General features: G+C 46.9%; 12 protein-coding genes across 12 annotated transcripts; 5 read left to right on the top strand and 7 right to left on the bottom strand.

Annotated features, from left to right (window-relative positions):
• Positions 1-570: 570 nt before the first annotated feature.
• Positions 571-1,926, top strand: N7466_000841 (uncharacterized protein; the record flags this gene model as incomplete). Its single annotated transcript, XM_057160239.1, has 1 exon — positions 571-1,926. One exon carries the CDS (start codon positions 571-573, stop codon positions 1,924-1,926), a length of 1,356 nt encoding a protein of 451 aa, XP_057026487.1.
• An 812-nt stretch (positions 1,927-2,738) lies between these two features.
• Positions 2,739-3,977, bottom strand: N7466_000840 (Aromatic prenyltransferase DMATS type; the record flags this gene model as incomplete). Its single annotated transcript, XM_057160238.1, has 1 exon — positions 2,739-3,977. The coding sequence occupies one exon, from the start codon at positions 3,975-3,977 to the stop codon at positions 2,739-2,741; it is 1,239 nt and encodes a 412-aa protein (XP_057026486.1).
• Positions 3,978-5,883: 1,906 nt separating this feature from the next.
• On the bottom strand, positions 5,884-7,524 carry N7466_000839 (cytochrome P450; the record flags this gene model as incomplete). The annotated part of the gene is made up of 2 exons (XM_057160237.1): positions 5,884-7,161; positions 7,219-7,524. The coding sequence occupies 2 exons, from the start codon at positions 7,522-7,524 to the stop codon at positions 5,884-5,886; spliced, it is 1,584 nt and encodes a 527-aa protein (XP_057026485.1).
• A 618-nt stretch (positions 7,525-8,142) lies between these two features.
• Positions 8,143-9,486, bottom strand: N7466_000838 (uncharacterized protein; the record flags this gene model as incomplete). The annotated part of the gene is made up of 6 exons (XM_057160236.1): positions 8,143-8,422; positions 8,480-8,569; positions 8,635-9,014; positions 9,091-9,137; positions 9,206-9,271; positions 9,333-9,486. 6 exons carry the CDS (start codon positions 9,484-9,486, stop codon positions 8,143-8,145), a joined length of 1,017 nt encoding a protein of 338 aa, XP_057026484.1.
• Positions 9,487-10,723: 1,237 nt separating this feature from the next.
• Positions 10,724-13,013, top strand: N7466_000837 (uncharacterized protein; the record flags this gene model as incomplete). The annotated part of the gene is made up of 2 exons (XM_057160235.1): positions 10,724-10,903; positions 10,977-13,013. 2 exons carry the CDS (start codon positions 10,724-10,726, stop codon positions 13,011-13,013), a joined length of 2,217 nt encoding a protein of 738 aa, XP_057026483.1.
• Positions 13,014-13,467: 454 nt separating this feature from the next.
• Positions 13,468-14,377, top strand: N7466_000836 (alpha/beta fold hydrolase; the record flags this gene model as incomplete). Its single annotated transcript, XM_057160234.1, has 2 exons — positions 13,468-13,903; positions 14,010-14,377. 2 exons carry the CDS (start codon positions 13,468-13,470, stop codon positions 14,375-14,377), a joined length of 804 nt encoding a protein of 267 aa, XP_057026482.1.
• Positions 14,378-14,735: 358 nt separating this feature from the next.
• Positions 14,736-15,839, bottom strand: N7466_000835 (intradiol ring-cleavage dioxygenase; the record flags this gene model as incomplete). Its single annotated transcript, XM_057160233.1, has 4 exons — positions 14,736-14,918; positions 14,975-15,042; positions 15,114-15,478; positions 15,592-15,839. The coding sequence occupies 4 exons, from the start codon at positions 15,837-15,839 to the stop codon at positions 14,736-14,738; spliced, it is 864 nt and encodes a 287-aa protein (XP_057026481.1).
• Positions 15,840-16,020: 181 nt separating this feature from the next.
• Positions 16,021-16,284, bottom strand: N7466_000834 (uncharacterized protein; the record flags this gene model as incomplete). Its single annotated transcript, XM_057160232.1, has 1 exon — positions 16,021-16,284. The coding sequence occupies one exon, from the start codon at positions 16,282-16,284 to the stop codon at positions 16,021-16,023; it is 264 nt and encodes an 87-aa protein (XP_057026480.1).
• A 224-nt stretch (positions 16,285-16,508) lies between these two features.
• On the bottom strand, positions 16,509-17,598 carry N7466_000833 (tRNA 2'-phosphotransferase; the record flags this gene model as incomplete). The annotated part of the gene is made up of 2 exons (XM_057160231.1): positions 16,509-17,354; positions 17,431-17,598. The coding sequence occupies 2 exons, from the start codon at positions 17,596-17,598 to the stop codon at positions 16,509-16,511; spliced, it is 1,014 nt and encodes a 337-aa protein (XP_057026479.1).
• Positions 17,599-18,063: 465 nt separating this feature from the next.
• Positions 18,064-21,151, bottom strand: N7466_000832 (uncharacterized protein; the record flags this gene model as incomplete). The annotated part of the gene is made up of 4 exons (XM_057160230.1): positions 18,064-19,337; positions 19,389-19,481; positions 19,542-20,546; positions 20,602-21,151. The coding sequence occupies 4 exons, from the start codon at positions 21,149-21,151 to the stop codon at positions 18,064-18,066; spliced, it is 2,922 nt and encodes a 973-aa protein (XP_057026478.1).
• Positions 21,152-21,396: 245 nt separating this feature from the next.
• N7466_000831 (Efg1 domain-containing protein) lies at positions 21,397-22,442 on the top strand (the record flags this gene model as incomplete). Its single annotated transcript, XM_057160229.1, has 2 exons — positions 21,397-21,775; positions 21,838-22,442. 2 exons carry the CDS (start codon positions 21,397-21,399, stop codon positions 22,440-22,442), a joined length of 984 nt encoding a protein of 327 aa, XP_057026477.1.
• Positions 22,443-25,513: 3,071 nt separating this feature from the next.
• On the top strand, positions 25,514-27,073 carry N7466_000830 (uncharacterized protein; the record flags this gene model as incomplete). Its single annotated transcript, XM_057160228.1, has 1 exon — positions 25,514-27,073. The coding sequence occupies one exon, from the start codon at positions 25,514-25,516 to the stop codon at positions 27,071-27,073; it is 1,560 nt and encodes a 519-aa protein (XP_057026476.1).
• Positions 27,074-27,500: the final 427 nt, after the last annotated feature.

The raw sequence follows: 27,500 nt of genomic DNA, 5'->3' as shown, positions 1-27,500 counted from the left end.
GTTCAATACGACCATTACGTCCATTACGTCCATAACACCTGGCGTATTTACGTAGTGAAAATTGATCACGATTCACTTGCCACCAGTCTACCACTACCACAAGGAGAATTGCAGGTCCTCTTTTTCCTGAGCAGGTCCATGGACACAAAAATTGGAACTTGGGCGGGTACCTTGAAAGTTTAAACGCCCAACCCTGAAAAGCCCCACTTTCCGTGATTCGTGAACAAGTCAAGACTCAAGACCATGGACATCGTTGCAGTCTAATAATAAACATCTGGGCCGCACCAGTTCACATCCATGATTCTGCAAGTTCCTTTCAAATTCAAGGAAAATCTACACTGCGAAACAAATGATTCTGATGACTGCATGCGTTTGCCAACCCTAAATTGAAACGTCTGTCAGCGCTAGGTTATATTGGTCTACGCTACCTGAAGCTGACTGGGCGAAATAGGGGCATCTTTTTGGGGGCTGCCCCACCAAAACTTTTACGATCCGAACCATCTTTCCGCTCTTAATCTCTTCTCTCACCATGCAAACAGACTCCCCAGTGCCCGCTCGGGTGACGCCGGCATGATTGCACTAATTATCCTTGTCTGCTTCGCAGCGCCCTCATTCGCCGAGTCTAACTCGACAGCCCTAGAGGGATGGCAAGTTGACGGTGATTCGCGCTCCAGTTGGGATATTCTCTGGACCTGTCTGTCCACAATCCTTGCTTGTACTTGGACCGCGCTACACCCGTCTGTCCCAAAACGAGACGAATCCGAAAGCAATCTGATACTTTGGAAAATAATGGGATTTATCGGCGCCGTCCTTGCCCCGGAGCTGATGGCTGGGATGGCGGCTGAGGAGTTTTGTCATGCGAGGGCTATAGTGGCGCGCTGCAATGCTGCCTTTTGCAAGCTATCCATTGAGTCGATGAAGTCTAAACCTTCCTCTATAAAGACTCGCGAGGGAGAGGGAGAGGATCCTAGTGCAGAAGAAGCTTCACCGGATAAAGATACTACAATCCAAGAAAATGATGCTTCAACAGGAGAAGAGGAAGCCTCGGCCCCAAAAGAAAGACCTTCGACACATGACGACGATGTTTCAACTGAAGATAAAGTCGTTTCAACAACACCGCGCTGGTCTGTTGCCCACGGCTATTGTTTAGCCATGAATGGAGTTCTATTGCAGACGAAGGATCGTTGGACGTATCCAGTTCAAACGAACAATGTTGTTCCACTCATTGAAGCCGGCATATTGCAGCCGGGGCACGTGAGATCTCGCGACATCAAAGACCGAGCAAAGGCCGATTCCTTTGGAAAGGCATTCACCTTGCTGCAAAGTCTTTGGGTAACGACCAACATAGTGGCAAGACGAGCTTATGACCTACCAATATCCCCACTGGAATACTCGACCGTGGCCTACGTTGCCTGTGCTGCCGTAACATATTGCACATGGTGGCACAAGCCGAGAGACATGACGACACCTATCATTGTGTTCCTGCCATATGATAAGGATGGCACAGACATGCCACCACTTATAAGAAAGACATTGGAGGAGGGCCATGGCTCGTGGGTGCGATTACCGAAACCGAGTGTGGAGGAGCCGCATTCGGCTTCCACGAACCCACTTAAATGGCCAGGAATAGCGGTAAGGATAGTTTGCATGCCATTCACGCCCGAAAGACGAAAGAAGTTGTATACCATCTCCAAAAAATCCTACGAGGATCAAAAAGAAGATTTGGCAGACGAAGATCCACCGCCAAGCAGTGGCAACCAAGATGAGGGAACGGTTCATTCAGCGAGCCAGGAAATTGAGACCCAGAAATCCACCAGAAAAGCCAGAAATCCAGTAGAGCGATTGAGGATCATGAGCTACATCAGCCTGACACATTTCTATATGTTTATCGCTCTATTGTTCTGCGGCATACATGTTGCTGCGTAAGTCGTCACATAGTACCTCACTCTCACTTCCTTTTGACTTTGCCTAAACATTCGACTAGGTGGAATTCGGAGTTCCCAACCAAGGCCGAACAAGTTTGTTGGCGGGTTTTCTCTCTTTCGGCCTTCTGTTGGATCTGGCCAATCTATCTGGCACATATTTGGCTCTTCTATCGGATTTACCGAAAAAAGGGCAAGACTGCCTTTTTAGAAGCAGTTGATATCATAACAGGTCCAATTATGGCTATGTGGGTTGTCTGGTTCTGGCTGTACTCAATCACACGTTGGGGGAATTTGATCTTGATGTTCATTTCCCTCCGAGAATTGCCCGCGGGTTCCTATATCTCGATAGATTGGATGTCATCAATACCTCATATCTAAAGATCTGAGGTGATTTCGTCTTTTTCGGAAAATTTTATCCGGGCGCAACATGCATGGTGTGTTAGACATCCATATGGACCTTCAAACAAGCCCTCAAAAGGCTGAAATAGCCTTGAGATGTAGACAGAATTGGGCTGTAAGAAAAAGGGTATTGTATTCTTTAAAACGGAGAATTCTCAATTGATGTATGTACGATTCTTGTAAATCATGGCCTGCCTTCTGACATGCCTCGCTCATGGATTAAATACACCTTGCGCCCTTTGCCAGCTGGTTGATTGTATGCTGTAAACGAAAGCCAGAAGAATAAAAAAACTTCGTAAAATGAAAAATAAACATAGATAAATCACAGTCCCAGTAAATCGTGTTTCATTGCTCGCCTCGAGCGAACTTCAAAGCCAGAAAACGGGCTTTCAGCAGCCATCATTCAACATGTCTTTATAAAAGACACCCATAGAGCTCAGCCGAGAGATAAAATGTATTGGATCGCTTGCCATCCAGCTTCTCTTTCATGCTCACCCAGCTATGAATACCACGACCAGCCTCCAACGGCCGGCGCTTCACAGTGTTGATAGCATTTCGATATCTCTCACGGTAAAGCTGGGGCGCAGAAATGGCATCCATGTACCTCTCAATACGTTCTTGTGCTTCGGCATCACTTTTAGCATAGTTGTCCATCGGGTATAAAACGGTACGGGCCGCAGGCCTCGACGGATCCTTGTTCTTGAAGTGGAAACAAGATAGACCGGGCTTTCCACGGTACGGCCCAAGCGTGCCGCCGCCCATTGTAGAATAAAACTGCATGATCGCATCGACATCGGAATTGGGTTCCATCTGGACGTGCTTTTGCGCGATTTCCGCCGCAGATGCGCCGGGGTGCGCAACGTAAACCTTGACCTCGGCATCTTCCGGGTTCGGCGACAAGCCTAGCGCGAAGTAGATAGGGTAGTCATCGCCGGTCATCATGTTTTCCAATAGCTTCCATGATTCGGCGAGCCCCAAGCGCTCCAAGGCTTGTCGGGTCACGTTGAAGGTGTTTTTCCTCCCCGAGGCTAGTGGGTTCAGGTACATCTTCCACTTTTCTAGGGTCTTTGATGTAGCGAAGCTGTGCCATGTGGCCAGCATACTTGAAGGATCTGAGGGGACGAAGAGGTCCTGGATGAGGTTCAAGCGGTCGAGTGAGACCTTTGCAGGGCCGTATTCTGTTGCGATGTCGTTGGTCAAGCGTGATGTTGACTCTTGGAGGGCGGATAGACTGTTTTCTTCGGGCTGGGCCTCGATCAGGAAACGCAGCTCAGATGCTCCGGTCTTCTGACACAGAGCTAATGAGTACTCATAAGGTGAGTGGTCGTTGCTGACGTCGGAGACCCAGGCGGAGCGGTCCAGCTTCTGAGGAATGGCATCTTTGCACCATTCTCCGCCTGAGAACTTCAAGGCGTGGAGAAGCTTCTCTCGTGTGACCTCATCTTGTCCAACTGCATGAGACAGACTTATGATTTGCCGAGTAGCCTCGCTCATGTAGGTCCCCTCTATTGGGTTGCTTGTGGAAGTTATAGGTAAAGAAGGTGTGACCGGAATGGTAGGCTTGGCGGGCTTTGTGCGGCCATAAGGGTAAATGAATTGATGAATCTTGGGGAATGACCAGGCGTCTGGCATCATCTGTCTTATGACGGCCATGATCTTTTTCGTGAACCAGGGGTCTCGGTAATATTCACTTTTATGACACTCGGTGCCAGTGTATATGATGTGCAAGGGTGGTGGAATTCGGGTGGAACGTTAGAATGGCGTGAGAACTCAGTAAGACTTCAAGAGAATAAAAAAAGTTCCGCTTTGGTTGATATGGTATGAAGAGATGGAGGGATGGTAGTGCAAACAGGAGATGCCCAATAGTAGTAGTAGGTACTAGTATGAAGAAGAGAATTGGAATTGATGGATATGAGAGAAATGCCGCGTACTCAGCAGACTTTATGAAGCATCGATACCTGAGAAATAGCCCCCAGTCATGGGCCTCAAGGGATCATCGAGCGGGACAGGTTCTTAGCATAGAATATGCAAGTCGGAGAAATTTCTAAGAATACATCAATTAAAACAAGGCAAGAGGTAAATAGAATACGCGCACTCCTCGCTAGCCTAAGCTTTTCATTGGCCTGGTAAACATTACCATTCTTCATCAATTGGACTAGTAATGAAAGAAAAGATAGTCCGTGGTCTTGAATGTTACGTAGACTGCCAGACGAATTAAATCCAAGCTTCTACAAGTCGAAGGCTTACAAGTGACTTCTACACCTAAAAAGCTCTGGCATTGGGCGTACCTGCACGCCTAAGATTTAAACCCCTTTCAAGAAGTAGGCACACTGAGCGTTCGTATGGACGCACATAGTAAGCAACTCATCGTATACAGGCTGAAGTGGCGTTCTGTATAGTTATTTTTTGGCCCCAGGCATTACTTCAAGTGTTGGTATGCAGCTCCACGCTAAGCTTTCTAATCGGCCGAAGTCAACAACTTCATTGTTCAAAACTCATCAGCCACCACTTATTTTACCGCCGATAAGGTAACCAATGGAATTCCTTGTCAAATGTTGGAACTTGAGGAAATGATGGCTTGAATCATGTCATTGCTATCAGTCCCCACTTCTGATGTGATACGAACATAAATTTGGATAGGGCGGAATTGCGGGGCTTGATTTGAGACATGTCAGTCACTAACAATACATAGTAGACAACACGGGCTGGCAATTGCCCTTGATTTGATCGACTCGATATCCAAGAATCTTCATGGATGGCCTGAATTGGCTGAAGAACCCCGCCACATACTTCATTCACCTTGGAACCTTCTTCCAAGATCCCTGTATTTGGCCCCATTATCAGTGGCTGTCGGTGGGGCTAATTTGCCGCTTCGTTGGACTATTAGTCCCTATTAGTCCCCAGAACCCTTAGTGCTTACTTTAATCCACTCTGCAAGGGAGCAGTTTTGTGACGAACAAGTGAACACTCCGGACTTGCTATTTCTTTCTGCTCAATTGCTCAAATCGCTCACACTAGTGGTATTAGTGAAGAATTGATTAATTTGCAAATGCATATACTAGTCTACGATTTGATAAGAAAAAAATTCACAACTTTTGAACACGTGTACCAAGTATGGAGCACCATAGGCTCAGAGAGGAAGGTGCTAACTTCAATTTTGGCATTCGGATCCCTTTTCCCCTACATTAGCACTTGAGTGTTTGGCCCCCTTGGTGTCTATCAACTGTTATGTCATCATGTGCAGGGCGTTTTAACTCCGTAACCTTGGAAGGTTTGAGATTGTTGTTAGCTTTCATACATCATTTGCTACCAATTTCGCTTACAGTGAGACCTAGTTGTGGCCTAGGCTTGGTGCGCTTAGTGGGCTATTAGCGTGTCATTTATTTCTAATGTTGCATTGTGGTAACACTAATTATCAACATTTGGACTTTTGCTGTATTTACTGTAGGTAATTAAATCAATTTCTAGTTGCTTTCTCGTTCTTAGCGAAGGTGTTTCAGCCCTGAAAGATTTGCGTATCCTATGAATAAAAATAAACTGAACTTTAGAAGCGCGTTGTCTATAGCTTGGAGAACTCTGCCCCAATTTGGTTGAGCATGGACACATGGTCCTTGCTGTAGGTGTCACCATCTCTGGTGATAACTTCACGCACCCAAGGCCCACGAGGGTTAAACGAAGCCTTGAAAGGCAGGGCCCGCATAACCAGGCCATAGGTGCATGCAATGGGATCAACGACGGTAGGCTCGCCCGTCTCTTCGGACAGACCAGCCTTGACATCAAATGACCATAACATCTGGGCAACGACGATCCAAATCACATTGCGGGCAACATACCGCCCTGGGCAAGTTCGCCTGCCATAACCAAAGACAGCAGAGGGTAGGGATTTGAGTGTCTTGCCATCCTCTTCGAGCCAGCGATCGGGAATGAAATCATCGGGGTTCGGGCCGAATATTTTTTCTTCTCTGTAGATTGTCCAAACGTTGGGTATAATCACAGACCCTTTGGGGATAGTGTATCCATTATAGGTAGCCTCCTCTTTATTCAAGTGGGGAACACCCTCGGGGCCGGCAGGTCGCCAGCGGAATATCTCTTCAACAATTGCGTCAATGTAAGGCAGGTTGGGCTTGTCATCTGAGGTTGGGAGTCGGTCGCGCCCAACAACAGCGTCCAGCTCAACCCGTGCTTTGGTGATGAAATCGTTGTCCTGTGTAATACAAGCCACCACGAACCAGATCAAGCTGTCTGTGGTGCCATCCAAAGCGGCGTCGATCATAGTACCAAGCTCAAATGCCAGCTCATCCAATGGCATATCAAGGTTGTTCTTCTCGACGGTCTTCTTCAGTTGCTTTGAGATATTCCAGGATTCCGAGTTTATACCGCGGTTAAAGTTCTTATCCCGCAGATCATACTTGGTGTTGTAGTGATTCTCAGCCTTCGCCTGCCACGGCGCCAAGAACCCAGGTAGGTTGTTCAGCACGGGGAACTGATCAACGATATGCGCGCCAACTTGGATAAATTCAGAGAACTCATCATTGAGTGTCACGACGGTGCGAAGCACGGGGTCTTGGGGATCTTTGACGCGGAATCCATAGAGCAATGTATGAATGATGCTTGCGATTGCGCGCTGGAAATGACCTTGAACGTCAGTACCAGCGCCGCCCGCATGTTCCAGAAGATCATGCATCAATTGCTGTGATTCTAAAGTCTGGAACGGAAGATAGGCGGCTGCCGGTGTTGCATTCAGTACAGAAACCTGTAGCTTCTGATGTTGTCGGAATTGCTCAGTGTAATTCATCATGAGGATATTGAGCCCCTTCAAGGCCAACTCCGTCGCCAGCTGTAGCGCATCATATTAGCTCAAGCCGCTTGTCAGGTCGAAATCAATTATTCTTACAAAAAGACGAGGCCGATCCGAGAAAATGGCACCCTGTTTTGCTAGAAGGTCGTGGGCGACTTCAGAATTGGACAAAATAATGACGGGCTGGCCGAGCATGTTCAGGTGAACGATGGGCCCGTATTCTTCGCTCCATTCGCGATAGGTTTTCCAGCCGTGTGACTTGGGAGCTTGGTGGACGTTGCCAATTATTGGAAGGGGCTTAGGCCCTGGAGGCAGAGGCAGAGACGAAGTTGATTTTCGTCGCGAAGTAACATATATGCCGACTAACAGCCCAGCTACGGCTAAGACAACAGCCGAATGCATGATGGTTGTAAATGAAGGAGAAACAGGCAGATGTGGTTGATGGAGGCAGGTCAATACCTTGAGTTCAGATGGAGGGGAAGGAGAAAGAGTATTCAAATGTTGAAAGAAAAGGGTGAGGGTCTCGTGTTTGGGGGCCGTTTCGTGATAAGTAGATGTACTCCTGTGGGGAAATCGGGCTAATTAGGTGGACGCCGCTGAAAATCAGGTGTCTGTGGTTGGGCTGCAAGTGCAACAACCCCACTTATTAACACTCAAGTGCTTATTCCGCTGCTTGGTACCAGGTTGCCTCTTTCCAAGGTTGATCACATTCTTGTTCGATAAGTGGCGCTTTTACCCAAGTATGTACGCAGTACACATGCATAGACTGCACGTAATCAAAGTAAAAATTATTGATCGGCGGTAGAAAGTAGGAAGATCTCCAAGCATCTTAAAATAGCTGAAATCATCTTCTGCGCAATGCACGTGCGGGCCATCTGGCCATGTTCCAAATTGCATGTAACTTGAATACTCAATTGCAAGCACTTGATTGTTTCAAATAATTCATAAAAATTCTCTTCAATGTTCAAATGTTAGGAAGATACATAATTAAAAGACATATACGGGAATATGGTATGTATGTTAAACATATTCCGCTGCACCTAACGCTTTAGCCTCGTACTGTGGCCTTCCCATATCCGCGCGGTCCCCTAACTCAACGTATTGGTGTGTAAGGACACGAATTCGGCCTGAATTTGCAGTGGCCGTTTCTTCCAAGTGAGATTGTGACTCCGAAAGCCTTGATTTGTGTGATGACGCTAGTAATCCAAGACGGCTGCGCAGAGGGCCTGCATGCTTGGTCCAGAATAAATGAACCGCAGGTGTGCAGCTAACCATTACAACAACGGCGCTCTCAATCACACTAGTTAAAGGGTTGTCAGTGAGAGGCTCTGCGGAGATTGGCAGTTGGTAGACTTACGTGAAGAGCAAAGCATTAGCAAAGTTGGTAGATGACTCGGTGGACTGCGCAGTTTGGAAGTACAGGCCCAGCGCGCTTGATGCGATCGCACTATTAATTATCGTGGTCAGTAAGCGTGCCCATGGAAATCATCAGATTTTCTCGAAGAGACTTACAGAAGACCTGTAGCAAAGGCAAAGCCCAATCCAATCTTTCGACGAAGCGGCATTTTCAGATTGACAATGATGGGAATCGGAAGGACAAATGTGACAACATCAACCGCGAGTGAAATAGAGCCACGGGCAATGGTTGCGTCTGTGAGTGCGGCTACACATGAGAATAAGAATGGTGTCGTCGGCTTGTGAAGATCGGGGCTGCATGATATGCCGGCATATAACAACGTGATCACACCACCCAGGGTTCCAAATATAATTAGAGTGAGGCACGACCAGCGCAACCATTTCTTGATTCCGAAAGTGCGCTTCAGCATGAAAAGTAAAGGCAACTTCGCGCTGTAAATTGCACAGTTGCCTGAGGCAATTCCGATCGCGACAAGCTGCAAGCAACAAACATTAGCTCATGATCATCTCTTGGTGATTGTCGTGCAGGAGAAGAAGCCATCGCCGCCATACCCTTGTCAAGTGTGTGATCGTTACATCGTCGGGATTCGAATTCAAGACTATTCAGAATCTGATCAGTTCCTGTTGTGTAGGCTCACATGTCATGTCCGATCGGTGCGTATCTTACCATACATAAGCAATGAGAACGTGATCACATTCCAGATCAGAAACAGAAGCGCGAGGACGATTAAATCTGCGAGGTTAGTCTCATTAGCAATCGAAGCTCTCGTTGAAACCTGGGTATTTGTACCTACAATCATCAATTTGAAACTTTCGAAGGTGGTTATAATTAGTCCAAAGTCGCAGTGCAATGATGCTGGCAGTGAGTGTGCATAAACCAGTCGCTACCCCCACAAAGACCTGAGGTCGTAAAGCAGACGGTTGTATAATGAGGGCAATAGGATTCATGTCTGCCTTTGTTCTGCTTCCTCGGCGACGCCAAATCCTTGAAAATGATGTCTGTCTTCCAACAGGTGAATTGGGTGGATAGATTTTTGGAGGGAAAAGCTAACCGGAGCAAAAGAACCAAGATGACTGACAGAACTTTAGACCCCTCACGCACGGGCAAGGATTCAAACAATATCCATTACCCTGCCCGCGGGATCCACTTGGCTAGTGCATAGTTATTTTTTGTCAGCATGAGAACGGCTTGAAGGATTGTGGGTACTGAAAGCATCAATGTTTCTGCCCCCACTTTGACATCAGTCAAGCTTGAAGGATGTCATTGGGTAACGATCGATAGTAATTCAATACCAACATTCGAAGAATCAAAGATAGAAAATAAAGAGACGCGTCACGCCATTTGGAAATCAAGTACGGCATACTAGTGCCCGTACCAGCCACATCATACAACATCAAGCCTCTTACTGCATGTTCCAAGTTGGTGTTAACTTACCGATCCTTCGACTTCTTGCGTGTTAACAGGGTGGATGTATCTCCTGCAGATGTCCAATCTTCACCAGTAATATCTGCAGAATTTGTTCAACTAGCCACCGAGTGCTGCAGCCCCCACCTACTAGCGAGATTGTAGGCGTCAAAACGAGTTCTGAGTTGGGGGCCAAAGTAAGATTGAAGAGGGCCTGATGGCCCCCAAACTATGGCGGAAGCGTGTTTATTAGTTGGCAGCGGTATACAATACGCCGTATATACGAGATACAGAACCTCTTGGGGGCCAAAACGAGCGTTTATGCAAGTTGAGATCAGCAAAACCAAGCCTTCCAAGAAAGTCGAGATCAGCAACAAGCATTCAAAGCAAGGTTCTTGGGGGTAAGTCCGGATCTACGATCAGCTTTCAAGCCACGTTGTCTTCAAATAGCCCCCAAAACTTGGCATTTTTAGATCAGAATGCCATACGAAGTCTGTGTCCTATCAATGATATTATTAGAACTCGTTGCAACATTGAATATTTGAACAAGGCCCCCACTTGCCTCGGACAGAAGAATTTCATCGGGAATTAGCGCCTTCCGTGCGGACCGTGCCCATGTGGAGTACAGACCCTATCTATGCACATGTGCCAATCTTCATACATAAAATGAAGAAAATACAAGTATACTGCTTCTTGGCTTACTCGAAGTATTAATCCTGGGTGTTGTTGTTCTTAGCGAACTCACTAGGTCTTCCTCACTAGATCTTCGACATTCTCAACATGTCGCTGTCGAACAACTCATGGACCATGTATCCCGTCAGCGCATTGCCCGGTCTACTGCATGGTAACTCTAGTACAATATCAATAGACTCTCCAAATACTTTCTTGTCATCAAATGGCGTGAATATAGTCCTTGGAATCTATTTCCTTTTCATTTGCCTAAAATTAGCGACGAAAAGGGTACGTCTATACACGCATTAGACATTTTGAAATGAAAATTCGTGTGCTCACATTTTTGTTTTTGTTTTTCCAGAAACCACCTATTTCACCACCCTGCGAGAAAGTGATTGAGGAAGCGGAGAGAACAAATCGAGAAAATGGACACGAAAATGCTGGCTTCTTATCTAAAGAAGCAGCATTCTCTCCTCTTCGCACAATGAAATCATTCCCATCTTCTCATGCAGCATGGGATCAACTTGCTGTCGATCTACCACGCCTGGTTCAAACACAGACTCTGCGAGAGACTGTGACCAAGATTCCCCTCCTTGATGCATCCGCCGATGCCTTGCCCGAAATCTATCTCCAACGTGCAGCTACCATCTTAGGGATGACTGCTCACGCGTTTGTTCGCATGGAAGGAAGCGAGCCTCTTACATTAAAATACGACCAACATAGCGACATTCTTCCACAAGCCCTTGAGATCCCATGGACCATTGTCTGTGAGCGCCTTGGGCGATCCGCCCCTTCTCTCACTTACGTTGATGGGGTTGTGTCAAATTTCACGTCTACTAGCTCGTTACACAGCGATGTGACCATTGAAAATTTACAATTGCTTGTTCCGACGGTCGGCAATAAGGAAGAGCGCATGTTCATTGGTATAATGGTTGAAATCAACGCCAAAACCATCCCCGTTCTTCATCAAATTATAGAGGCGCAACGATGCGTCCTGGCTCATGATTCCTCTGCACTCAAAGACGCTATAAGAAATCTTCATTCGCACTTGAAAGATGTCACCAAGATCCTCTATAAGCTCAATGCAAACCGAGCCCACAAGTCTCACATTGATCCCGTCTTATGGACGCTCACCGTTGCGAATTTGGGAATTCCTTGGGTGAACGGTGCGGTCGGAGCGGCAGGCACAGCTCATCCCTTCTTCCACATGATGGATGAATTCACTGGACGGTTTCAATACAGCACGGGTATCGGCAAAGAAGCGCAAATTGTTCGATCCACCTATCCTGTTCATTGGCGTCAGTTTCTCAAGGCAATCAAGGAAGTGTCCGTCACGGAGTACGTGGACGCCTCAAAGGATGCAGAATTAGTCGACCTCTGGAAGACTTTTACATCCTCATATAGCGGCAACGACGGTCTACTAGGATTCCACAGACGAAAGGTATTTGGTTTTCTCGCCGTCTCGTTCAGGATTGGCCGAAGCACAACCATCAATGGGCTGGGTCGGAAGCGCAAAGCCGAGCCTTGGCAAGAGGCCGATCAAGCATTAGAAAGCGCCCGTCTGGAACGCAAGTGTCTCGACACTGATGAACATAACCCGGAAAATGAACCAAGCTTAGACAAATTGTTTGTGTCCCAGCTCATCAAACATAACTCGGAAGAAACCGGTTATTGGTTTTCAGCCCAGGGAAGTGTTTACGATGCAAGCACATTCATGCAGAAACATCCAGGAGGCGATACTGTGATTGCATTGTGTAGTGGTCAAGACATTACGGATAGCCTAAAGGCCGTCGGTCATTTGACGAACCCCGCAACCCGCAGCAAACTGGAAACATATCGAATTGGTACATTGGAAAAACCACAATTCGATTCTCCGCAAGCAGAAGAACTTTACATGGCCACCGTTGAGCTCGGTCAAAAAGCCGCTGAGATGGAGAATGTTCATCGGAGAAATTTCCAGCTTTTGGATGGTAAACTTACTCATCTGGATGAACCGGAGGTTCTCACGCCTAAGAAGGCACGCCACTTACTCGATGCCAAGAACAGGCTTCAAGATGAACATGTGCCCTCATTGGCGAGGCTTCTAAATGATCTATTGGATATCATTGTCAAGTCGGATGTGGAGCTTGATGTGGCCACTATTTATGCTCAAACAGCCGCCCTCGTTGCGTCGGAAGTAGAAACTGGTACCGCAACCCGGTTTTCGGCCTACGAGACGGCATCGTATACGCTGCAGAGAGATTTGCGTCACTTGACCGAATTGAAAGAGCTTGTGTCAATGGTGCTTGGAGTCTTTGAAGATCCCGGATTTTCAATTTCCAACGCAAGTCGCTTTGAATCCATTGGGGAGACACTAAATGAAGCGGCAGGTCGACTAGTAGCGCTCGCCGGAAAATGAGTGCCTTGTTCAAATGACTGACTTAAGATTTTGACTTTATGTAATCCACAACTATACAAGTAACCTTTTTAGGTACTACTAGTACCTTATACGAATTTATGAATCCCCATTTGAGCAATTGAAAGTCTTGGAATTTGGAAGCAAACAAACCTTAAAAACCTTAATTGTCCCGTCGGAAGAGATCCATGCTGATATATATGCACACATTCTCAACTCTACAGACGCGGTTAGCCAAGTCAAACGGGTCGGGAGTCGGAAGAGTCCGAAGAAGCATAAGGATTCATGGAAGATGCCCCACCATAAAAACATAACGTCGGCCCGATACGCTTAGTTAACAGCCTACTCCAACACTCCAGAGCTGGTTTATAGATCTAATCTAAGAACCTACTAACTACCCTCTCCTCCTCTCCTCACCCTCCAACATTGGAATTTCCACAACGCATACCTCATCACAATGCCGTTCGTCCAAGCCAACACCCACAGTCTTCACTATTCCGACTCCCATCCCGACGGACCACCAACCCCAACTGGGCTCACTTTCCTCTTCATTCACGGCCTGGGATCCTCACAAAACTACTACTACCCCGTGATCCCGCATCTGACATCAAAGCACCGCTGCATCACCATTGACACATACGGATCCGGCCGCTCCACGTACACTAATGACGCGGTTTCTATCACGGGCATCGCAGCCGATGCCGTCGCCGTGCTAGACGAGCTCAAAATCCCCAAGGCCGTTGTGATCGGTCATTCCATGGGCGGCTTGGCAGTCACTGAAATAGGATCACGGTACCCGGATCGGGTGCTTGGTGTTGTGGCGATTGGTCCGGTGCATCCGTCTGAGATGCTGGTATCAGTTATGAGTAAGAGATCAGACACTGTTTTGGAAAGTATGTATTCCTTTTTTTGCCTTTTCCCTCGACCTTGTTAGGTCTATAGACTGGATCAAATTGGTATGGTGATATATGAATGGAAGGCTGACTATGTATGACTTAGGTGGCATGGAGCCCATGGCCAATTCTATCCCCTTTGCAGCCGTCGGATCCCGCAGCACCCCACTCCAAACAGCTTTTATCCGGGAGCTGGTGCTTGGACAGGATCCCAAGGGCTACGCGGCACTTTGTCGAGCTATATCTGCCGCTAAGCCGGCAGATTACGCTGCTGTGCAGGCACCGTTCTTGCTTATTGCGGGCGAGGAGGACAAGTCGGCATCCATGGAGGGATGTGAGCATATTTTCCAGCATGTTTCGAGTAAGACCAAGTCGCTTGAGGTCCTGAAGGGAGTGGGACACTGGCATTGTATTGAAGCAGCCGATGAGGTTGGCTCTCTCATCTCCCAGTTTGCCGATGGTATTGTTGTTTGAGTTGTATTGCTAGCTTTCTGGTAGATATCATATATATGCCATGGATACCAATGGCCAAAATAGTGGTTCAAATATTTCGCCATCAACCTTGGAAGCAGCTTTTGGAACATTTGAAGTATAGATTTACAGCCGAGGATAGGTTGTAACTTTGGAATTCACTGCATCAATCCTCGCCTGGGCGTTCACAGGATTCCGCGTTGGTCATAAAAAAGGTATCAATATTGTGAATAGATCTTTTTCTTCAAATATGTGCCAGAAACGCTATTGTAACAGAATAAAAACAATGGCAACTAAAGAGATATTGTATGCAAATTCAACCATTTTCCTCATGCGCCGTCTCTCCCGCCATTTAGCTGAATTAGACATCAGGCGCAAGCTTAACGTCGTACTGGAGTTCAGTTGCAGCACGAGAATCGCCGTCCCGAGGAACAAAGTCTACAACCAAGGAGTCCTTGACAGCAAAGACTGAGTCGTTGTCCAGATACTTGCCCTTGCTATCAAAGATCTGTGTAACAAGAGGACGGTAGCCCTGGTAGGTAGCCTGGGAGGGGAAACGATTAGTCCAAGTCTTCTCAATTTGGTGCGAATCAGACATACCATGATGTGAATGTGAGCAGGGCGGAAGGGGTGGCGATCCATAAGCTCCAAGAGCTTTCCAGCGGGGCCTAATGAAAGTATATGAGCTTCAAATATTCCAATACTACCAAAATAACAAAATAACAAAAGCATGACTTACCATCACCCGGGACAGGGTAAGGTGTGGGCCTCAAGCAGTAGAAGAAATAGCGCCCATCGGCATCAGTCTTGAACTTGCCACGCAGGTTGAACTCAACCTGTTCAGGATCTTGTTGCTCATACAATCCGTTTGTGGACGCCTGCCAGACCTCGACATCGGCACCAGCAAGCGGCTTGTGGGTAGCGAAATCCAAAATGCGGCCGTGCATGAATGCTGTCTCGCCGTCGTGGGGCATAGTGACAGCGATATTGTCGCCGTTCGCGCGGTACGGGGTATCCGCACGGAAGAACGGGCCAAGAATAGCAGTCGCGGTAGGTGCGTCCTTGGCTTCATCCGCCAGAGTAAAAGTAATCTCATCAACGAGCCTGATACGATCGCGTTAGTATCATGTGAATGTATTTCAAAAGTAAATACGCGTTAAGCGCGCCTTTGGCTGTTTTTGCTTTTGCTTTTTTTTGTCTTTTTTCATGCAACTTACGATTCAAGTCCGATCACGTCGCAAACTAGTTGCCCCTCATTGCGCTTATCGTCGCTCATCTGTCCGGCCCAGTTGATCAACTTCACACCGGCCATCCACTCGTCCACAGTCAGCTCATTCTCGCGTACAAAGTCATGCACGTGTCGGATTAATCCGCTCATGAGCTGGCGCATGCGCGGAGAGGTCTTGGGGCCCATGGAGTTGATGACATTGTCGGTGAAATTGGGGTCAAATCGGTGTTCGGCCATTGTGAATTGAAGATGGGTTAAGCTTCCGTGTAGGTACGTCGTAGTCAAGGCCCAAGGGTGTTAAGAACAAGGTTAAAATAAAAGTAAAGTTACGACCTAGGTTTGTTGTGTAACAAGGTCTTGTCTTTTTAAAGTAAAGGAAAGAGCGATGTGACAGCTGCTGATCTCAAGTATTTAATCGTCACAAGATCCGACGGGAATTGGTAGACTCTGGGAACGGCAAAGTGCGGATCTTTGGACCTAATTCCGGGTGCCCCAGATGGAACTTGACTTCTTGACCAACAAGTCGAAGCTCATTCGAGGACGACCCCGCAAATTGGCGGCACGGGGGGCCTGATTGGGTCATAGATCGGAAGTTGAGGTCGGGGCGGCGTCGGATGTTCTTTGCTGCTTCGTTCGGATCGTGCCGAGTTCCCTGCAGAGTCCGCTTCCGATTCCCCCGCATGTTCGGATATGGCCAATAGCTGACCATCAAATCCAATACTTGTGAAGTTGTGAAGCAATTATTTCTGATGGCCAATTTGCCTGAATTGTCAGACCTCGTTTTCATCTATGGATACATGTGCTTCAGCTAGAAAATCTAACTTTATTCTTGTATTAGTCCTCTTCAACACGCTAAGAGAGATGGTGCGCGGCAACAATAAACCAGCCAATGACTTCAGTACCAAATCATCGTCTATTCTTAGGAGTTCCTTTACTCGTCAATTTGGCAGGCAACTCTTGCAACACCTGCCCCTTTTCCCAAATCTTGCCCATTTGCGCCTTCCGCTCAATGACAACGTCAAAGAACTCAACCGGGACTACCCTCTCCGCAGCCCCCGCTGCACCATCTCCAGCCTCGGAAACCGGCAAGCCCTCGCTCAGAATTACCCCATTCTCACTGCGCCAGAACGGGCAACCGGCCTGAAGTGCTTTCCGAATATCAATGTAGATTAAGACCTGCGCATCCCAGCGCATTCCCGAAATGACCTTTTTATCTCCGGGCCCCTGCTTGGACTCCTGGCTCTCTTGTTGGGCCGCCAGTGCCGACTCAAGTGACGGGCCCGTGGCAAAGTGGACATGGTTCCGGTTCATACAACGTAGTCCACCCGATTGCAGAATAAGTGGCCATGCGCCATGGAAAGTTCCGTGGACCACTGTCTCCGGAAGCTTGGATTCGTCATCCAGCGAAAGGGGCTCAAGGAATGAGGCCGCGTCCACGCTTTTGATACTATGACCTTGGGATGCGCGAATCAGGTAGTTGGCTGGCTTAGAATCTGTGGCAGCAAGCGCTTGCTGTGTTGCATCGCTTTGTTGTTCGCTTGTGACGGGTGCTTCCAGCACGGCTGTGTTGTCAACGGACGCGCTATCTTCGGCGGAGTCCGACTCTGGGATGGTAGTGGCTTTTGTCGTTGATTCGGTGGGTTGGGAGGATGGGATGTGAAGAAGGGCAAAACGTTTCTTATCAGATGAATCGACGGCATGTTTGATCTCATCGAAGGTGCATTTGATGGATTTCAGTTTCCGCCATTGTAGCTGTGGGAATTAAGTCACGTAAGGAACAAGTATTGAATATAGATAAATTTTTCAGTCAAGGTCAAGGGGTTCATACCACATCAGCCACATTGGCGTAGCCCTGCGCATTCATTTTGAGTCCTTCTTTCTCTGCGGCATGTCGCAGGAGAAGACTCAGTGCCTTGGAGATCTGCACGTCGCGAGACTGACCTTGACCTCCTCCTCGGTCCTGACCTCTGTTTTTCTTATCCTTTTCTCTCGCCATGATATCTTGTCTGGGTTCCTGGGTGGAAGATGCAAACGCGAGAGCCTCGTTGCGGTGCGGGGAGCTTGTCGAAATCTGCGGAGCTTTAAAATGTTAGTGCGGGGCAAATTTCAGAGCCGCAGTGGATCGGAGTCTCATGTACATGTGGGCAATATTTGCTACACAGAAATGACTCACAATGACTCATCTGTTTAGGTTGCAACGCTCAAGCTTAAACAGTCTAAAAGTGAAATTTGATTGATTGGCTACAGTATACCGTGGCATTCTAACAGACTATAGGAGAAGCGGCGTAATTAATCTTTGAAATGTTTTTGCAACTGACTATTCGAGAGCATACAGTAATTTTTATATGATACTAACAAACTTCATAAAACTTGGGAAGCTCACCCTACAATATTAACTGAACCAATGGGTATATCCTTCAAACATCACAAAACAAGGGGGGGGGGATTATCTTCGGAACAATCATCGATCGCAGATGCAACTACACTCCGCTACCGGACACACCTTGTGCCGCATGAACCAGTCGCGTGCATGGTTTGCATGGAAGCCGTGGTTGCAATGAATACAGAATACAACAAATCGCCGCATGACTTCCGCCTCTGTAGCTTTTTGCAAGTTCGGTTCTGCATCAGCAGCAATACCTGAGCGGGACAATGGATCCGGCGAGCCAAGCCACAGTGTACAAACACCACAGCGAGGCATATGACGACCACAACGGGGGCAGACGGTCCCAGACATACTAGCAGATCCGAGAGGGTTTCCCACGGTTGGGTGAACGGTTTCCATTGCAGTGGATGGAGATATTTGGGACGATGAATCATGTTGTGTGAGGGGTTGGGTGCAGTAGTTGCATGTCAGGCTCACCTGTTGTGGTGGGGGTGGAATGAGTTTTTGCCCGTCGACAGTGACGGCGAACTGACGAGAGCCAACATCAAAGCGGGCTCTTTCAAGTTGGAGTTTCCAGGAATTCATCTGTCGACGATATGTTTCGCGCCAAGCTTCAAACTTTGCGATGTATGTGCTATTGCTGATGATCCGTGGTACGGTGTGACTCATGGCAAGTACAGGGGTCTGGATATCGTTGAACTTGTCGATGTACGACTGGAAAAGACCCATGGCCAGATGGCCTAGTCCAGTAAGCACCACACCCTCAACGTCACCCTGTTGTATTGCTTCGGTGGTCACATCTTTCAGGTATTCGCTCAGCTCATCATCCGGAAGCCAGCGCAGGGCAACCTCAACGCGATATTGTAATGGAAGCGTGGTCTCATTGATGACTGCATGCCAGTCGCCTTTACTCACGAGAGCAAGGATCGCGCGTGCATATGGGTCAGTGAGTTCTTTCGAGATCTCAGCGCATGTTTCTTCCCAGTCGGCACTGTTGTCTCCTTTCGCAGATCCAGCAATGGCCATAGCTAGCAACTTATGAGCTTGTTTGGGCTCATTGCCTCGAAGTGCCAGGTATGCTAGTTTTGGTTCGGCCTGGAAGACAGCCATTGCAGCTGCTTTTGTATGCTGACCCGCTGCAGAGAGGGCCTTAACTAAGTCCTCCAGTTCTCGGTAGGACTGAGCCGCACCGCAGAGGCGAAGACAGAGTCGACGATGCTCGGGATGTCCAGTCTCGCAGCCTTTTGACTCGGGCAAACTTAATTGTTCTGCTAACTGAACGATTGCTTCAGCTGCAAGGCTTGCATCGTCGGCCTTGGATCCGACACGACGTTTTTCGAACCCGTGACCTAAGCAGTTGGTTAACGAATGTAAAATAGAGAAGAAAAAAAAATACAAACCCAGATCATTATGCCATACACTGCTCACACCAAGATAATTCAAATCCAACCCATTTGTGACCATAGCCATTCCTGAGGAATCTGACCGAGCTCCTTATGAAAATAGACAGGTTAGAATTGGGGGTCATTTTCGTAAAATATTGCATAGCTTACTTTCAATCCAGGCCCAAAGGTCTTGCAGAGCAGCATCATCTGATACGATTTCTCGATTCCTCGCTTCATCGAAGAGATAGCCCTCTTTACACCGGAACCGGCCAAGTGTAGAAAGAGTCAACGCCTCCTTTGCAGTCAGTAAAGTTCCAAATGTACCAAGTGATAAAGCCCGCTCCCGAGTTTCCCTGCTTGGAACCGGATCGGCTGTTACCACTGCTTCGGAACCAAACGACTTGCGATCGTCGATTCTGTACCCTTTCGAACCAGTAGAAAGTACGCGTGACTTGATGTTTCCGACAAGCTCAGAAATTGGAGAAATTTGTTCAGACAGAGGGCGGATCGATCTGAGGTCAGAATCAATGGATGAAATGCCACAGGATAATGTCCCTTGCGACGATAGAGCCACAGGGGGACATGGTGGTCGCCCAGTAATGATTTGCGGAATCCCATTGCCATCAATCGCAATAGCACTGGGTTGTGAAGAAACACTCAAGTTTAAGAAGTCAAAGGCCACGACCCGATCCTTTTCTCCATAACCACGGATGGGATGGTCAAACGGTGTAGCGACGTCTCTGATGTGCTTGGTATGGATCGGTTCCGGGTAATTTCTGAAAGATCCCTGACCCAGTGTTTCATCGATCGAAGAGCGATACTCTTCCGATAAGTGATCTTTGGCTATATCAAAGGTTTTCAGATGGCCAGTGCTAGACAATGCGCCCAAAGATCCCTGGTTTGTTTTGGAAAACCTCAAACTCCAAATAGAACTTTTAGGATCAAAGACATTTTTGAGTTGAAGAACAGCCGAAGTCTGACTAGCTTCGGTATTTATCGCAGAAGATGTCACAAAGGGCGATGTTAAACGAGTTCCGACACGTCGATCCCAGACGCAGACGGTACTTTCATTGGATGCTGCACATGAAGCGATGTAGTTCTCGTCAAGCCAGTCAATCGCCAAATTATGGACACATCGAGTTGGAAATTGTAATGACGGGTTTCCGGGGCCCTCTAAAAGATACATTAGTAAGGGTACGCAGTGTTGCGGCGCTCAGGCATGACAAACCTCTTAGGTCATAGATCCGAACAAATTGACCCTTCACTCCCGTAACCAGGGTATCCGGTTGATCTCGAAAGAACTTTATACTGGTAATAGGCTCGGAACTGGCCAGCTTTCGTAACGGCTCGTGAAATCCCTTTGTAGTGCCGGAAGGACTAAGTCGTTGGTTGACGTCCCAGATATTCAAGCAAAAGTCATTGCGCACACGATCCAGACCCGAAGCCACAAGTCCGTGTGTACTGAATGCCACTGCGTTGCAATATCGTTGGTTTCGAACAGGAAAGGAAAGAGATTCCTTCGGATCGGCGTCAAGTCGTAGTATCGTAGCTTCGCCTGATGACTGACCCACGGCGACTAGGTTCTCGTTGGAGGTAGACCAATCAAAGGCGCGGAAGAGAGGGACATCTTTGAGGTGAGAGAGGACCTCATGCTGTATATGTCTGCCGTGGAACCCTGTAATTCGGCATAGGCGAAACGCTTTGCCTGTGACGTCGACGGAGAGGAAGCGTTGCTCCGAGGCGGTCGAGCTCGGTGACCAGCGAATGGCGGACTCCATGCTGTTTATGCGCCCGCCTGGGGAATTAGCAAGCTTCTTCTTTGAAGTGGAGGCCGCGGCCTCGCGTCAACGCCGAGAAGAAGTGGAGGAGAATGAGGGGAGGTTGAAGCTAATCGTCATGTCCGATCGGACGGGCGCTCATTGGCTGCGGCGATCTGGGGTGCACGGGCCGATGGTTGCGCCGAATCGCGTTGTAACTTTTTTTTTCTCTCGCAAAGAACAAGTCTTTACAACAATAATCAACAATGTCTGACTCTCGGCGCCCCCGTGGAGAATCTTCCAAGCGCAAGAGCCCCCATGGCTCAGAGGACCTAGTTCCTCGCAAAAAGCAACATCGCAATGCCGGTGGTGATGAAGAAACACAGTTTGGCGGCTCCAAGAACGACGAGACTCGCAACTCTAAAGGAAACCCTAGCCCGCGGGACAAGGATTTTACATCAGTCAACGACTTAAAGAGGCGCATTCGGGATGTTAAGCGTCTCCTAAATAAGGGAAAGCTGCCCGCAGATGCTCGGGTGGTGCAGGAACGAGCCCTGGCAGGATATGAACAAGATCTGGCGGACGAAACAACACGGCGCGATCGCTCACACTTGATCAAAAAATACCACTTTGTTCGATTCCTGGGTATGTGAAATCCAGTTCCTTTCCATCTAATTTTTCGCTTGCTTACCAGTCTCTTCTGTCAGATCGCAAAACCGCCAGCAAGAATCTGAACAAACTTCTCCTCCGCGAAAAAGAGCAAGACGCCGAGACCGACTCGAAACAAAAGGCCCGTCTTCAAAAAAAGATTCATGAGGCTAGAGTCAGCCTGAACTACACAATCTACTACCCCCTCACCGAGAAATACCTATCGCTCTACCCCAAATCCCAGGAGAAGGCCTCCAAGGAAGCCGGTGCAGAGTCAGAGTCGGAGGTAGACACCAAAGACTCAAAGACACAAGAACCAGGAGCCAAACCTCCTCTCTGGGCAGTTGTGGAGAAGTGTATGGCAGATAACACCATTGACCGTCTCCGCGAGGGCAAGTTGAACATTGGATTCGATGGCAAACCCCTTCCCGTCACCGAGAAGTCAACGCAAGAGGTCAAAGAAAAGAAAAACAAGAAGCCGGAGTTTAACGAAGCTCAATTTGGCTCGAGGAGAGAAAGACGTGCTGCTGCAAACTCTGTACCCAACGGCAGACGGGACCAGAAGAACTACTACGGTCGCGAGAGAGATCGCTTGCAAGATGTGGCACCTGTGCAGCACACTACTGTTGGGGATGACAGTGATGGCGGATTTTTCGATGAATAATCTGCAAGCATGTATGGGGCCTGGTGCCTGGTTTGTCTCTACCTGATATCCAAAATAGCATTGTATGAACAACTTAAGATTGACATGAATCAAAAAGAGAGTGAAGCCTTCAACCGCTGGAAGAGCTCCTCCATTCCATATCAAATTTTACAGTACATAATCAATATCCCTATACAAGTATTCAAATGCTGATTAATTAGTACTAGATGTCTTTTGCACTACTGATCCGCTTTAAGTCACCTACCACATAGTACAAATCTTAATTGGAAACTCCTCATCACAGAAGAGATCCCGAGACAACTCTTTTGCAAGAATGCATGCCTGCTCCGAGCAGATGAGAATTGGGGAAGTTGGGGGAAGGGACACGGATTTTCTAATTGAACAGCTTCTTGGTATTTATTGTTTGGAGTGACATTCAAATCCGAGTCATGGTTATTTTGCTGACAAATTTACAACTCAGGCAGTTCAGTCCACGCAGGGAAGGATTCCACTTAACATTTGAACGATATACTACCTGAGGCTGGGGAAATAAGAGAGAAGGAAGAATAAGAAGAAGATACGAGGACAACAAAAGGGAGCAGGCGCGCCGCGAACAGGAACACAGGCATATAATCCTCCCGGCCTTAGGCCTCATCTTCAATGACTTCAGTTCATGACAGTAATATTGTTCGAATGATTATATAAAACACTATGAGAAACAGGAATTTGCGTAATGGTAGTGTTCGCAAATTCCATTCACCCACTATGTTCAACCTCGATGTAAACGATTTAATATAACTGTGTCCAGGCTGACGCTTCGAAAGGCTGTGCGGGTTCACGGCGTCCACCTACTAGACACGGGTCCCGTAGCAAGAATCACCAAATGGTGTCCACAAAGACTTTGAAGTCTTCATCATGAAGCGCTAAGTCACCCTCCGTGACTTTTGGTGGACGGTTATAAAGAGCCTCGAATGGAAGTACCATAGGGGCATTGTCAAATCGAAGGGCTTCTCCACTGGAGTTGTTAAATCACCATCGGGCATCATCGCAGAGACAAGGAAGAGACTCTAAGACGCCAGTCTCAATCACGAATCAACAGGTTGTCTAGGGGAGGCACGGCTGCACAACGGAATGAAACATTGGTCGGCCTGCTTACCCGTGCTGGGAGCAGGCCTGTAGGTGGTTGTGATCGGCCATTTTCTGTCGACTGATCGGAATCCCATCGCTATTAAGTACATACTCATCAATGGTCCGAGTAACTTGATCAGTAGTGGCGTCGTGTGCATGCGATGGGAAACAGTCATTTGCGTAATGTTCATAGATTTGAATCCTTACTAAAGTTGCTTACTCTATAGAAATGAAAAGCCATTGGCGCAATTTTGCGTAAATTTCGCTCGCTCACTTAAAGATTCAAACCAAAAAACAATCTGATATACTATAACACTTTTCGGATGTTCATATAAATCTCTTCCTTTACTACTTGGGTGTCCGCAGTTTTGTTCGTCACATCATCCATGATTCCCCGAGAATACAATACCTATCTCAAGTACTAAGTAAATACTTATCTTGAGTCCTGGGTAGCTATTCATCTTGAGTTCTGGGTAGGTACTCATCTTGAGTTCTGGGTATGGACTCATCTTGAGTACTAGATGGCGACTCATCCAGACTTGAGCACTAGATCGCTACTCATCTTGAGTACTGAGTATAATGTACACTTCAAATTTGGATACGTCTAGGGCTACAACTTAAATATGTTGGACCTAGAGATACCTATATCCCCGGAACTTTATAAAGCGTCTTACATATGCTGTATGATAGCATTTTCAATCAACCATAAAACGCCTTATGCTAGGGGATGTTTTATATAGTATTTTTCGAATTATCATATAAAACGCTTTATTTACTAACATTGAATATTATGATATTTTTTATAATTAATATTTATGTAATGTTGATAAATTTTGATTACTTACTAAATTGTATAGTATAAAAAAATAGAAAGTAATTTGCGCAATGTCGCTCAATAGTGCGCAAATTTTCTTTCCTCACTTAGAAGTTAACTTACGCACGTATTAACATTATTTAATACATTCTAATATTATAAAATTTTTGGAATATGACTATGAATCGTCTTATGCTATATAACAGCATTTTTCGAATGGCCATATAAAACGCCTTATTCTCAGGGATGTATATCAGAATTTTTCGAATTATCATATTAAATATAATTTTATTTACTAACATTGAATATTATGATATTTTTTATAATTGAAATTTATATTATGTCTATAAATTTTGATTACTTACTAAATTGTATAGTATAAAAAAATATAATATTTATTTACTAACATTGAAAATTATGATATTTTTTATAATTAAAATTTATGTAATGTTTATAAACTTTGATTACTTACTGAATTGTATAGTATATAAAAATGAAAAGTAATTTGCGCAATGTTGCTCAATAGTGCGCAAATTTTCTCTCCTTACTTAAAAGTTGATATATGCACGTATTAACATCATTTGATACATTCAAATATTGGACCATTTTTTGAATGTTACTATGAATCGTCTTATGCTGTTTGACAGCATTTTTCGAATGGCCATGTAAAACGCCTTATACTCGGGGATGTATGTCAGAATTTTTTGACAGAGCATATAAAACGCCTAATAGTGCATCACAACATTCTTTGAATGATTGCACACATCTCCAAATCTGTGTATACATAATAACGAGCTAGAATAGAGTATCTTTTTAGTAGTCTCGCTACTTCAGGATCCCTTCAAACATGCTTATAACCTCTCTATTAGAACAAAGTGTATACCCTTTCGAACCAAATATTTAGGTATAAAACGATTTTTGCGGTGTTCACTCTTCTTCATTCTTCCATAACCTTTTCAACAATCTCCGAAGCAATTTCTCTGATTTCAAAGATATTTCTTCATCCTCTCAAGTGCTTTTTACTCTACACAGCTTTGGCGCAGAATTTCAGCCCGAGCTTACACCATTACGAAGCTTTTCTTCATTCTCCTCCCCTTCCCACCCCCAGAAACAAATCGTATATCCCACAACTCTTCCTCCACTCCCAACGATGGCCGGCCCCCGGCAGATCAAAGATGCGCCAATGGCCTGCCCAGCAGCTTCGATTCAGTCATACACTGCTGAACTCTGGCGCCATCGTGATGCCTGTCTCGCTATCTTCAAATCTTACGAAGAGAAGTACACTGATGCCTTCTGGGGCCCTAACGATGAGGACGCTGAAAAACCGGACTCTGGAGATGCGAAAGCTCGCCTGAAACTTTCCACTCAAGTTGTCCTCGACGACGGAAAGCGTCACTTCCCTCCCCCCTTCACCCGTCTTAGTGACGAACTCGTCTATCTGGCTACGAAGTTCCTCAAGGCTACTGATCGTGGCAGAGATTACCCATACGACTTTCTGCCACGAGGTGACATCGATCCTGAACGCGTTCCCTCGGGCGTGGGCCCCATTGTCTGGGCTCATGGCCTACCTTTCTTCCCCGTTTATAAGGGATACTATATCCTCTGTGGAAGAGAACACGCCAAGTGGATCGGATGGTGGCTTCACCCAAGGACTCAAAATTTCATGAGAAGCTACCCAATCTGGACCATCGGACCTGTTGTTGCCCCCGGATCCGCAGTTGAGCTAGAACGATCGATCGAACGTCAATTGTTCAATCACAAAACTCTCTCTGCAAAGGATTGTGAGAAGGGCATGGAAAAGGCCCCGCCTGCTCGTGATGTTATGTCTGACAGTCACATCGACGGCTCTGTGGTTCCCATGGATAGCAAAGACAGTTTCACTGTTGCGCCTATCTACCGGCTTCGGGGCTATTCAATCAAAGTCGGTCCTATCACTGGGCCACACGGCAAAAAGGTCTTACAGATCAGAAAGTCCTACTTTTCTTTGTACAAGGTGAACGTCAAGGACTTTGATTGGGATGCGGTATCAAAGCGTGCTTACGCCAATGAGAAACACCCGCAGCTCTACGAGGATGATGAGTCGGAAAAAGATACTGAGGTTATGGCCGACGCAACTGACTCCAATGGCTCCGATTCTGCAGATGACATGGACGAGACTCGAGATGGAGATCTCAGTGCCCCAGAAGAAGCCAATACCGACGATGAGATGGCCCTAAACGCAGACAAAGAGCTGAATGAGGAAGATAAAGTTTCTGTTGATGAACAAACTGAGACTGCAACACCTGCTGTGGACCTTCAGGATGTCAGCATGGAGACAAACAACAGTGAGGAAGCTATTGAGACCACCGAGGCCCCAGAATCCCCCATCAGCCCCTCTAGCACCACACGAGAGAAAATTGTCAACGGAGATCAAGCTGCTGAAGCCACCCCGGCAGGCAATCTCAATGATACCTCAGACAGCGAAGTGACCACTGCCAAGGATCAGCAGACTACTGATGAAGAGACCAACATCGATCATACCAAAGAAATTGGAAACAATTCCTCCAAGTCGCATACCCCGGAAACTTCCGTCGATGCAGATGTAATCACAGACAGTCTGAGTCTTTCCCATAAAGCTCAATCCACTCCGGCACCTAAATCCACTCCAGCATCTGGAGACGCCGCTCTGATAGACTCCGAGGGAGGCGTTGAGCTCGAAGATGACGGATAAATGTGTGAAAACACCGAAAAGGCTACCAGCTCATTTTTATTCTCTCGGCACGCTCCTTGATTACTTCTACTTGTTTCTCTTTATTTTTCTATTTTTACTTTTCTATTTTCTGTGGGTTCTCTCGTGTGCGTCCGCCGACTCCTCGGAGTCACTGCCCAGTCCACCAATTTTTTTTTTCAAGGCTACCTCGTTTCGTTCCTGAGTGCTCTTTTTATTTATTTCGGTTTTTGAACGCGTTGGCTGCAGTTTTCAAACAGTTCACAGCATTCATATCCCATACTCCGATGCCACCAAGTTGAAAAAAGAAAAAAAAAATGTGGAAACAAGAAAAACATTATCTGCAAAAAATCCTTGCCGTGGGAAAGTCGAGGCATACGCAAACTTCGAGTTCGTTTTCAAAGTCTTTTTCTATGTGCAGGTGCTCATC

The sequence above is a fragment of the Penicillium verhagenii genome, assembly GCF_028828195.1.
Source record: "Penicillium verhagenii strain IBT 33310 chromosome Unknown utg000002l_segment0_segment0, whole genome shotgun sequence".
Classification (NCBI taxonomy): Eukaryota; Fungi; Ascomycota; class Eurotiomycetes; order Eurotiales; family Aspergillaceae; genus Penicillium; species Penicillium verhagenii.
Note: the sequence above shows the minus strand (reverse complement) of the source record. Positions and strands in the feature narration are given on the sequence as shown.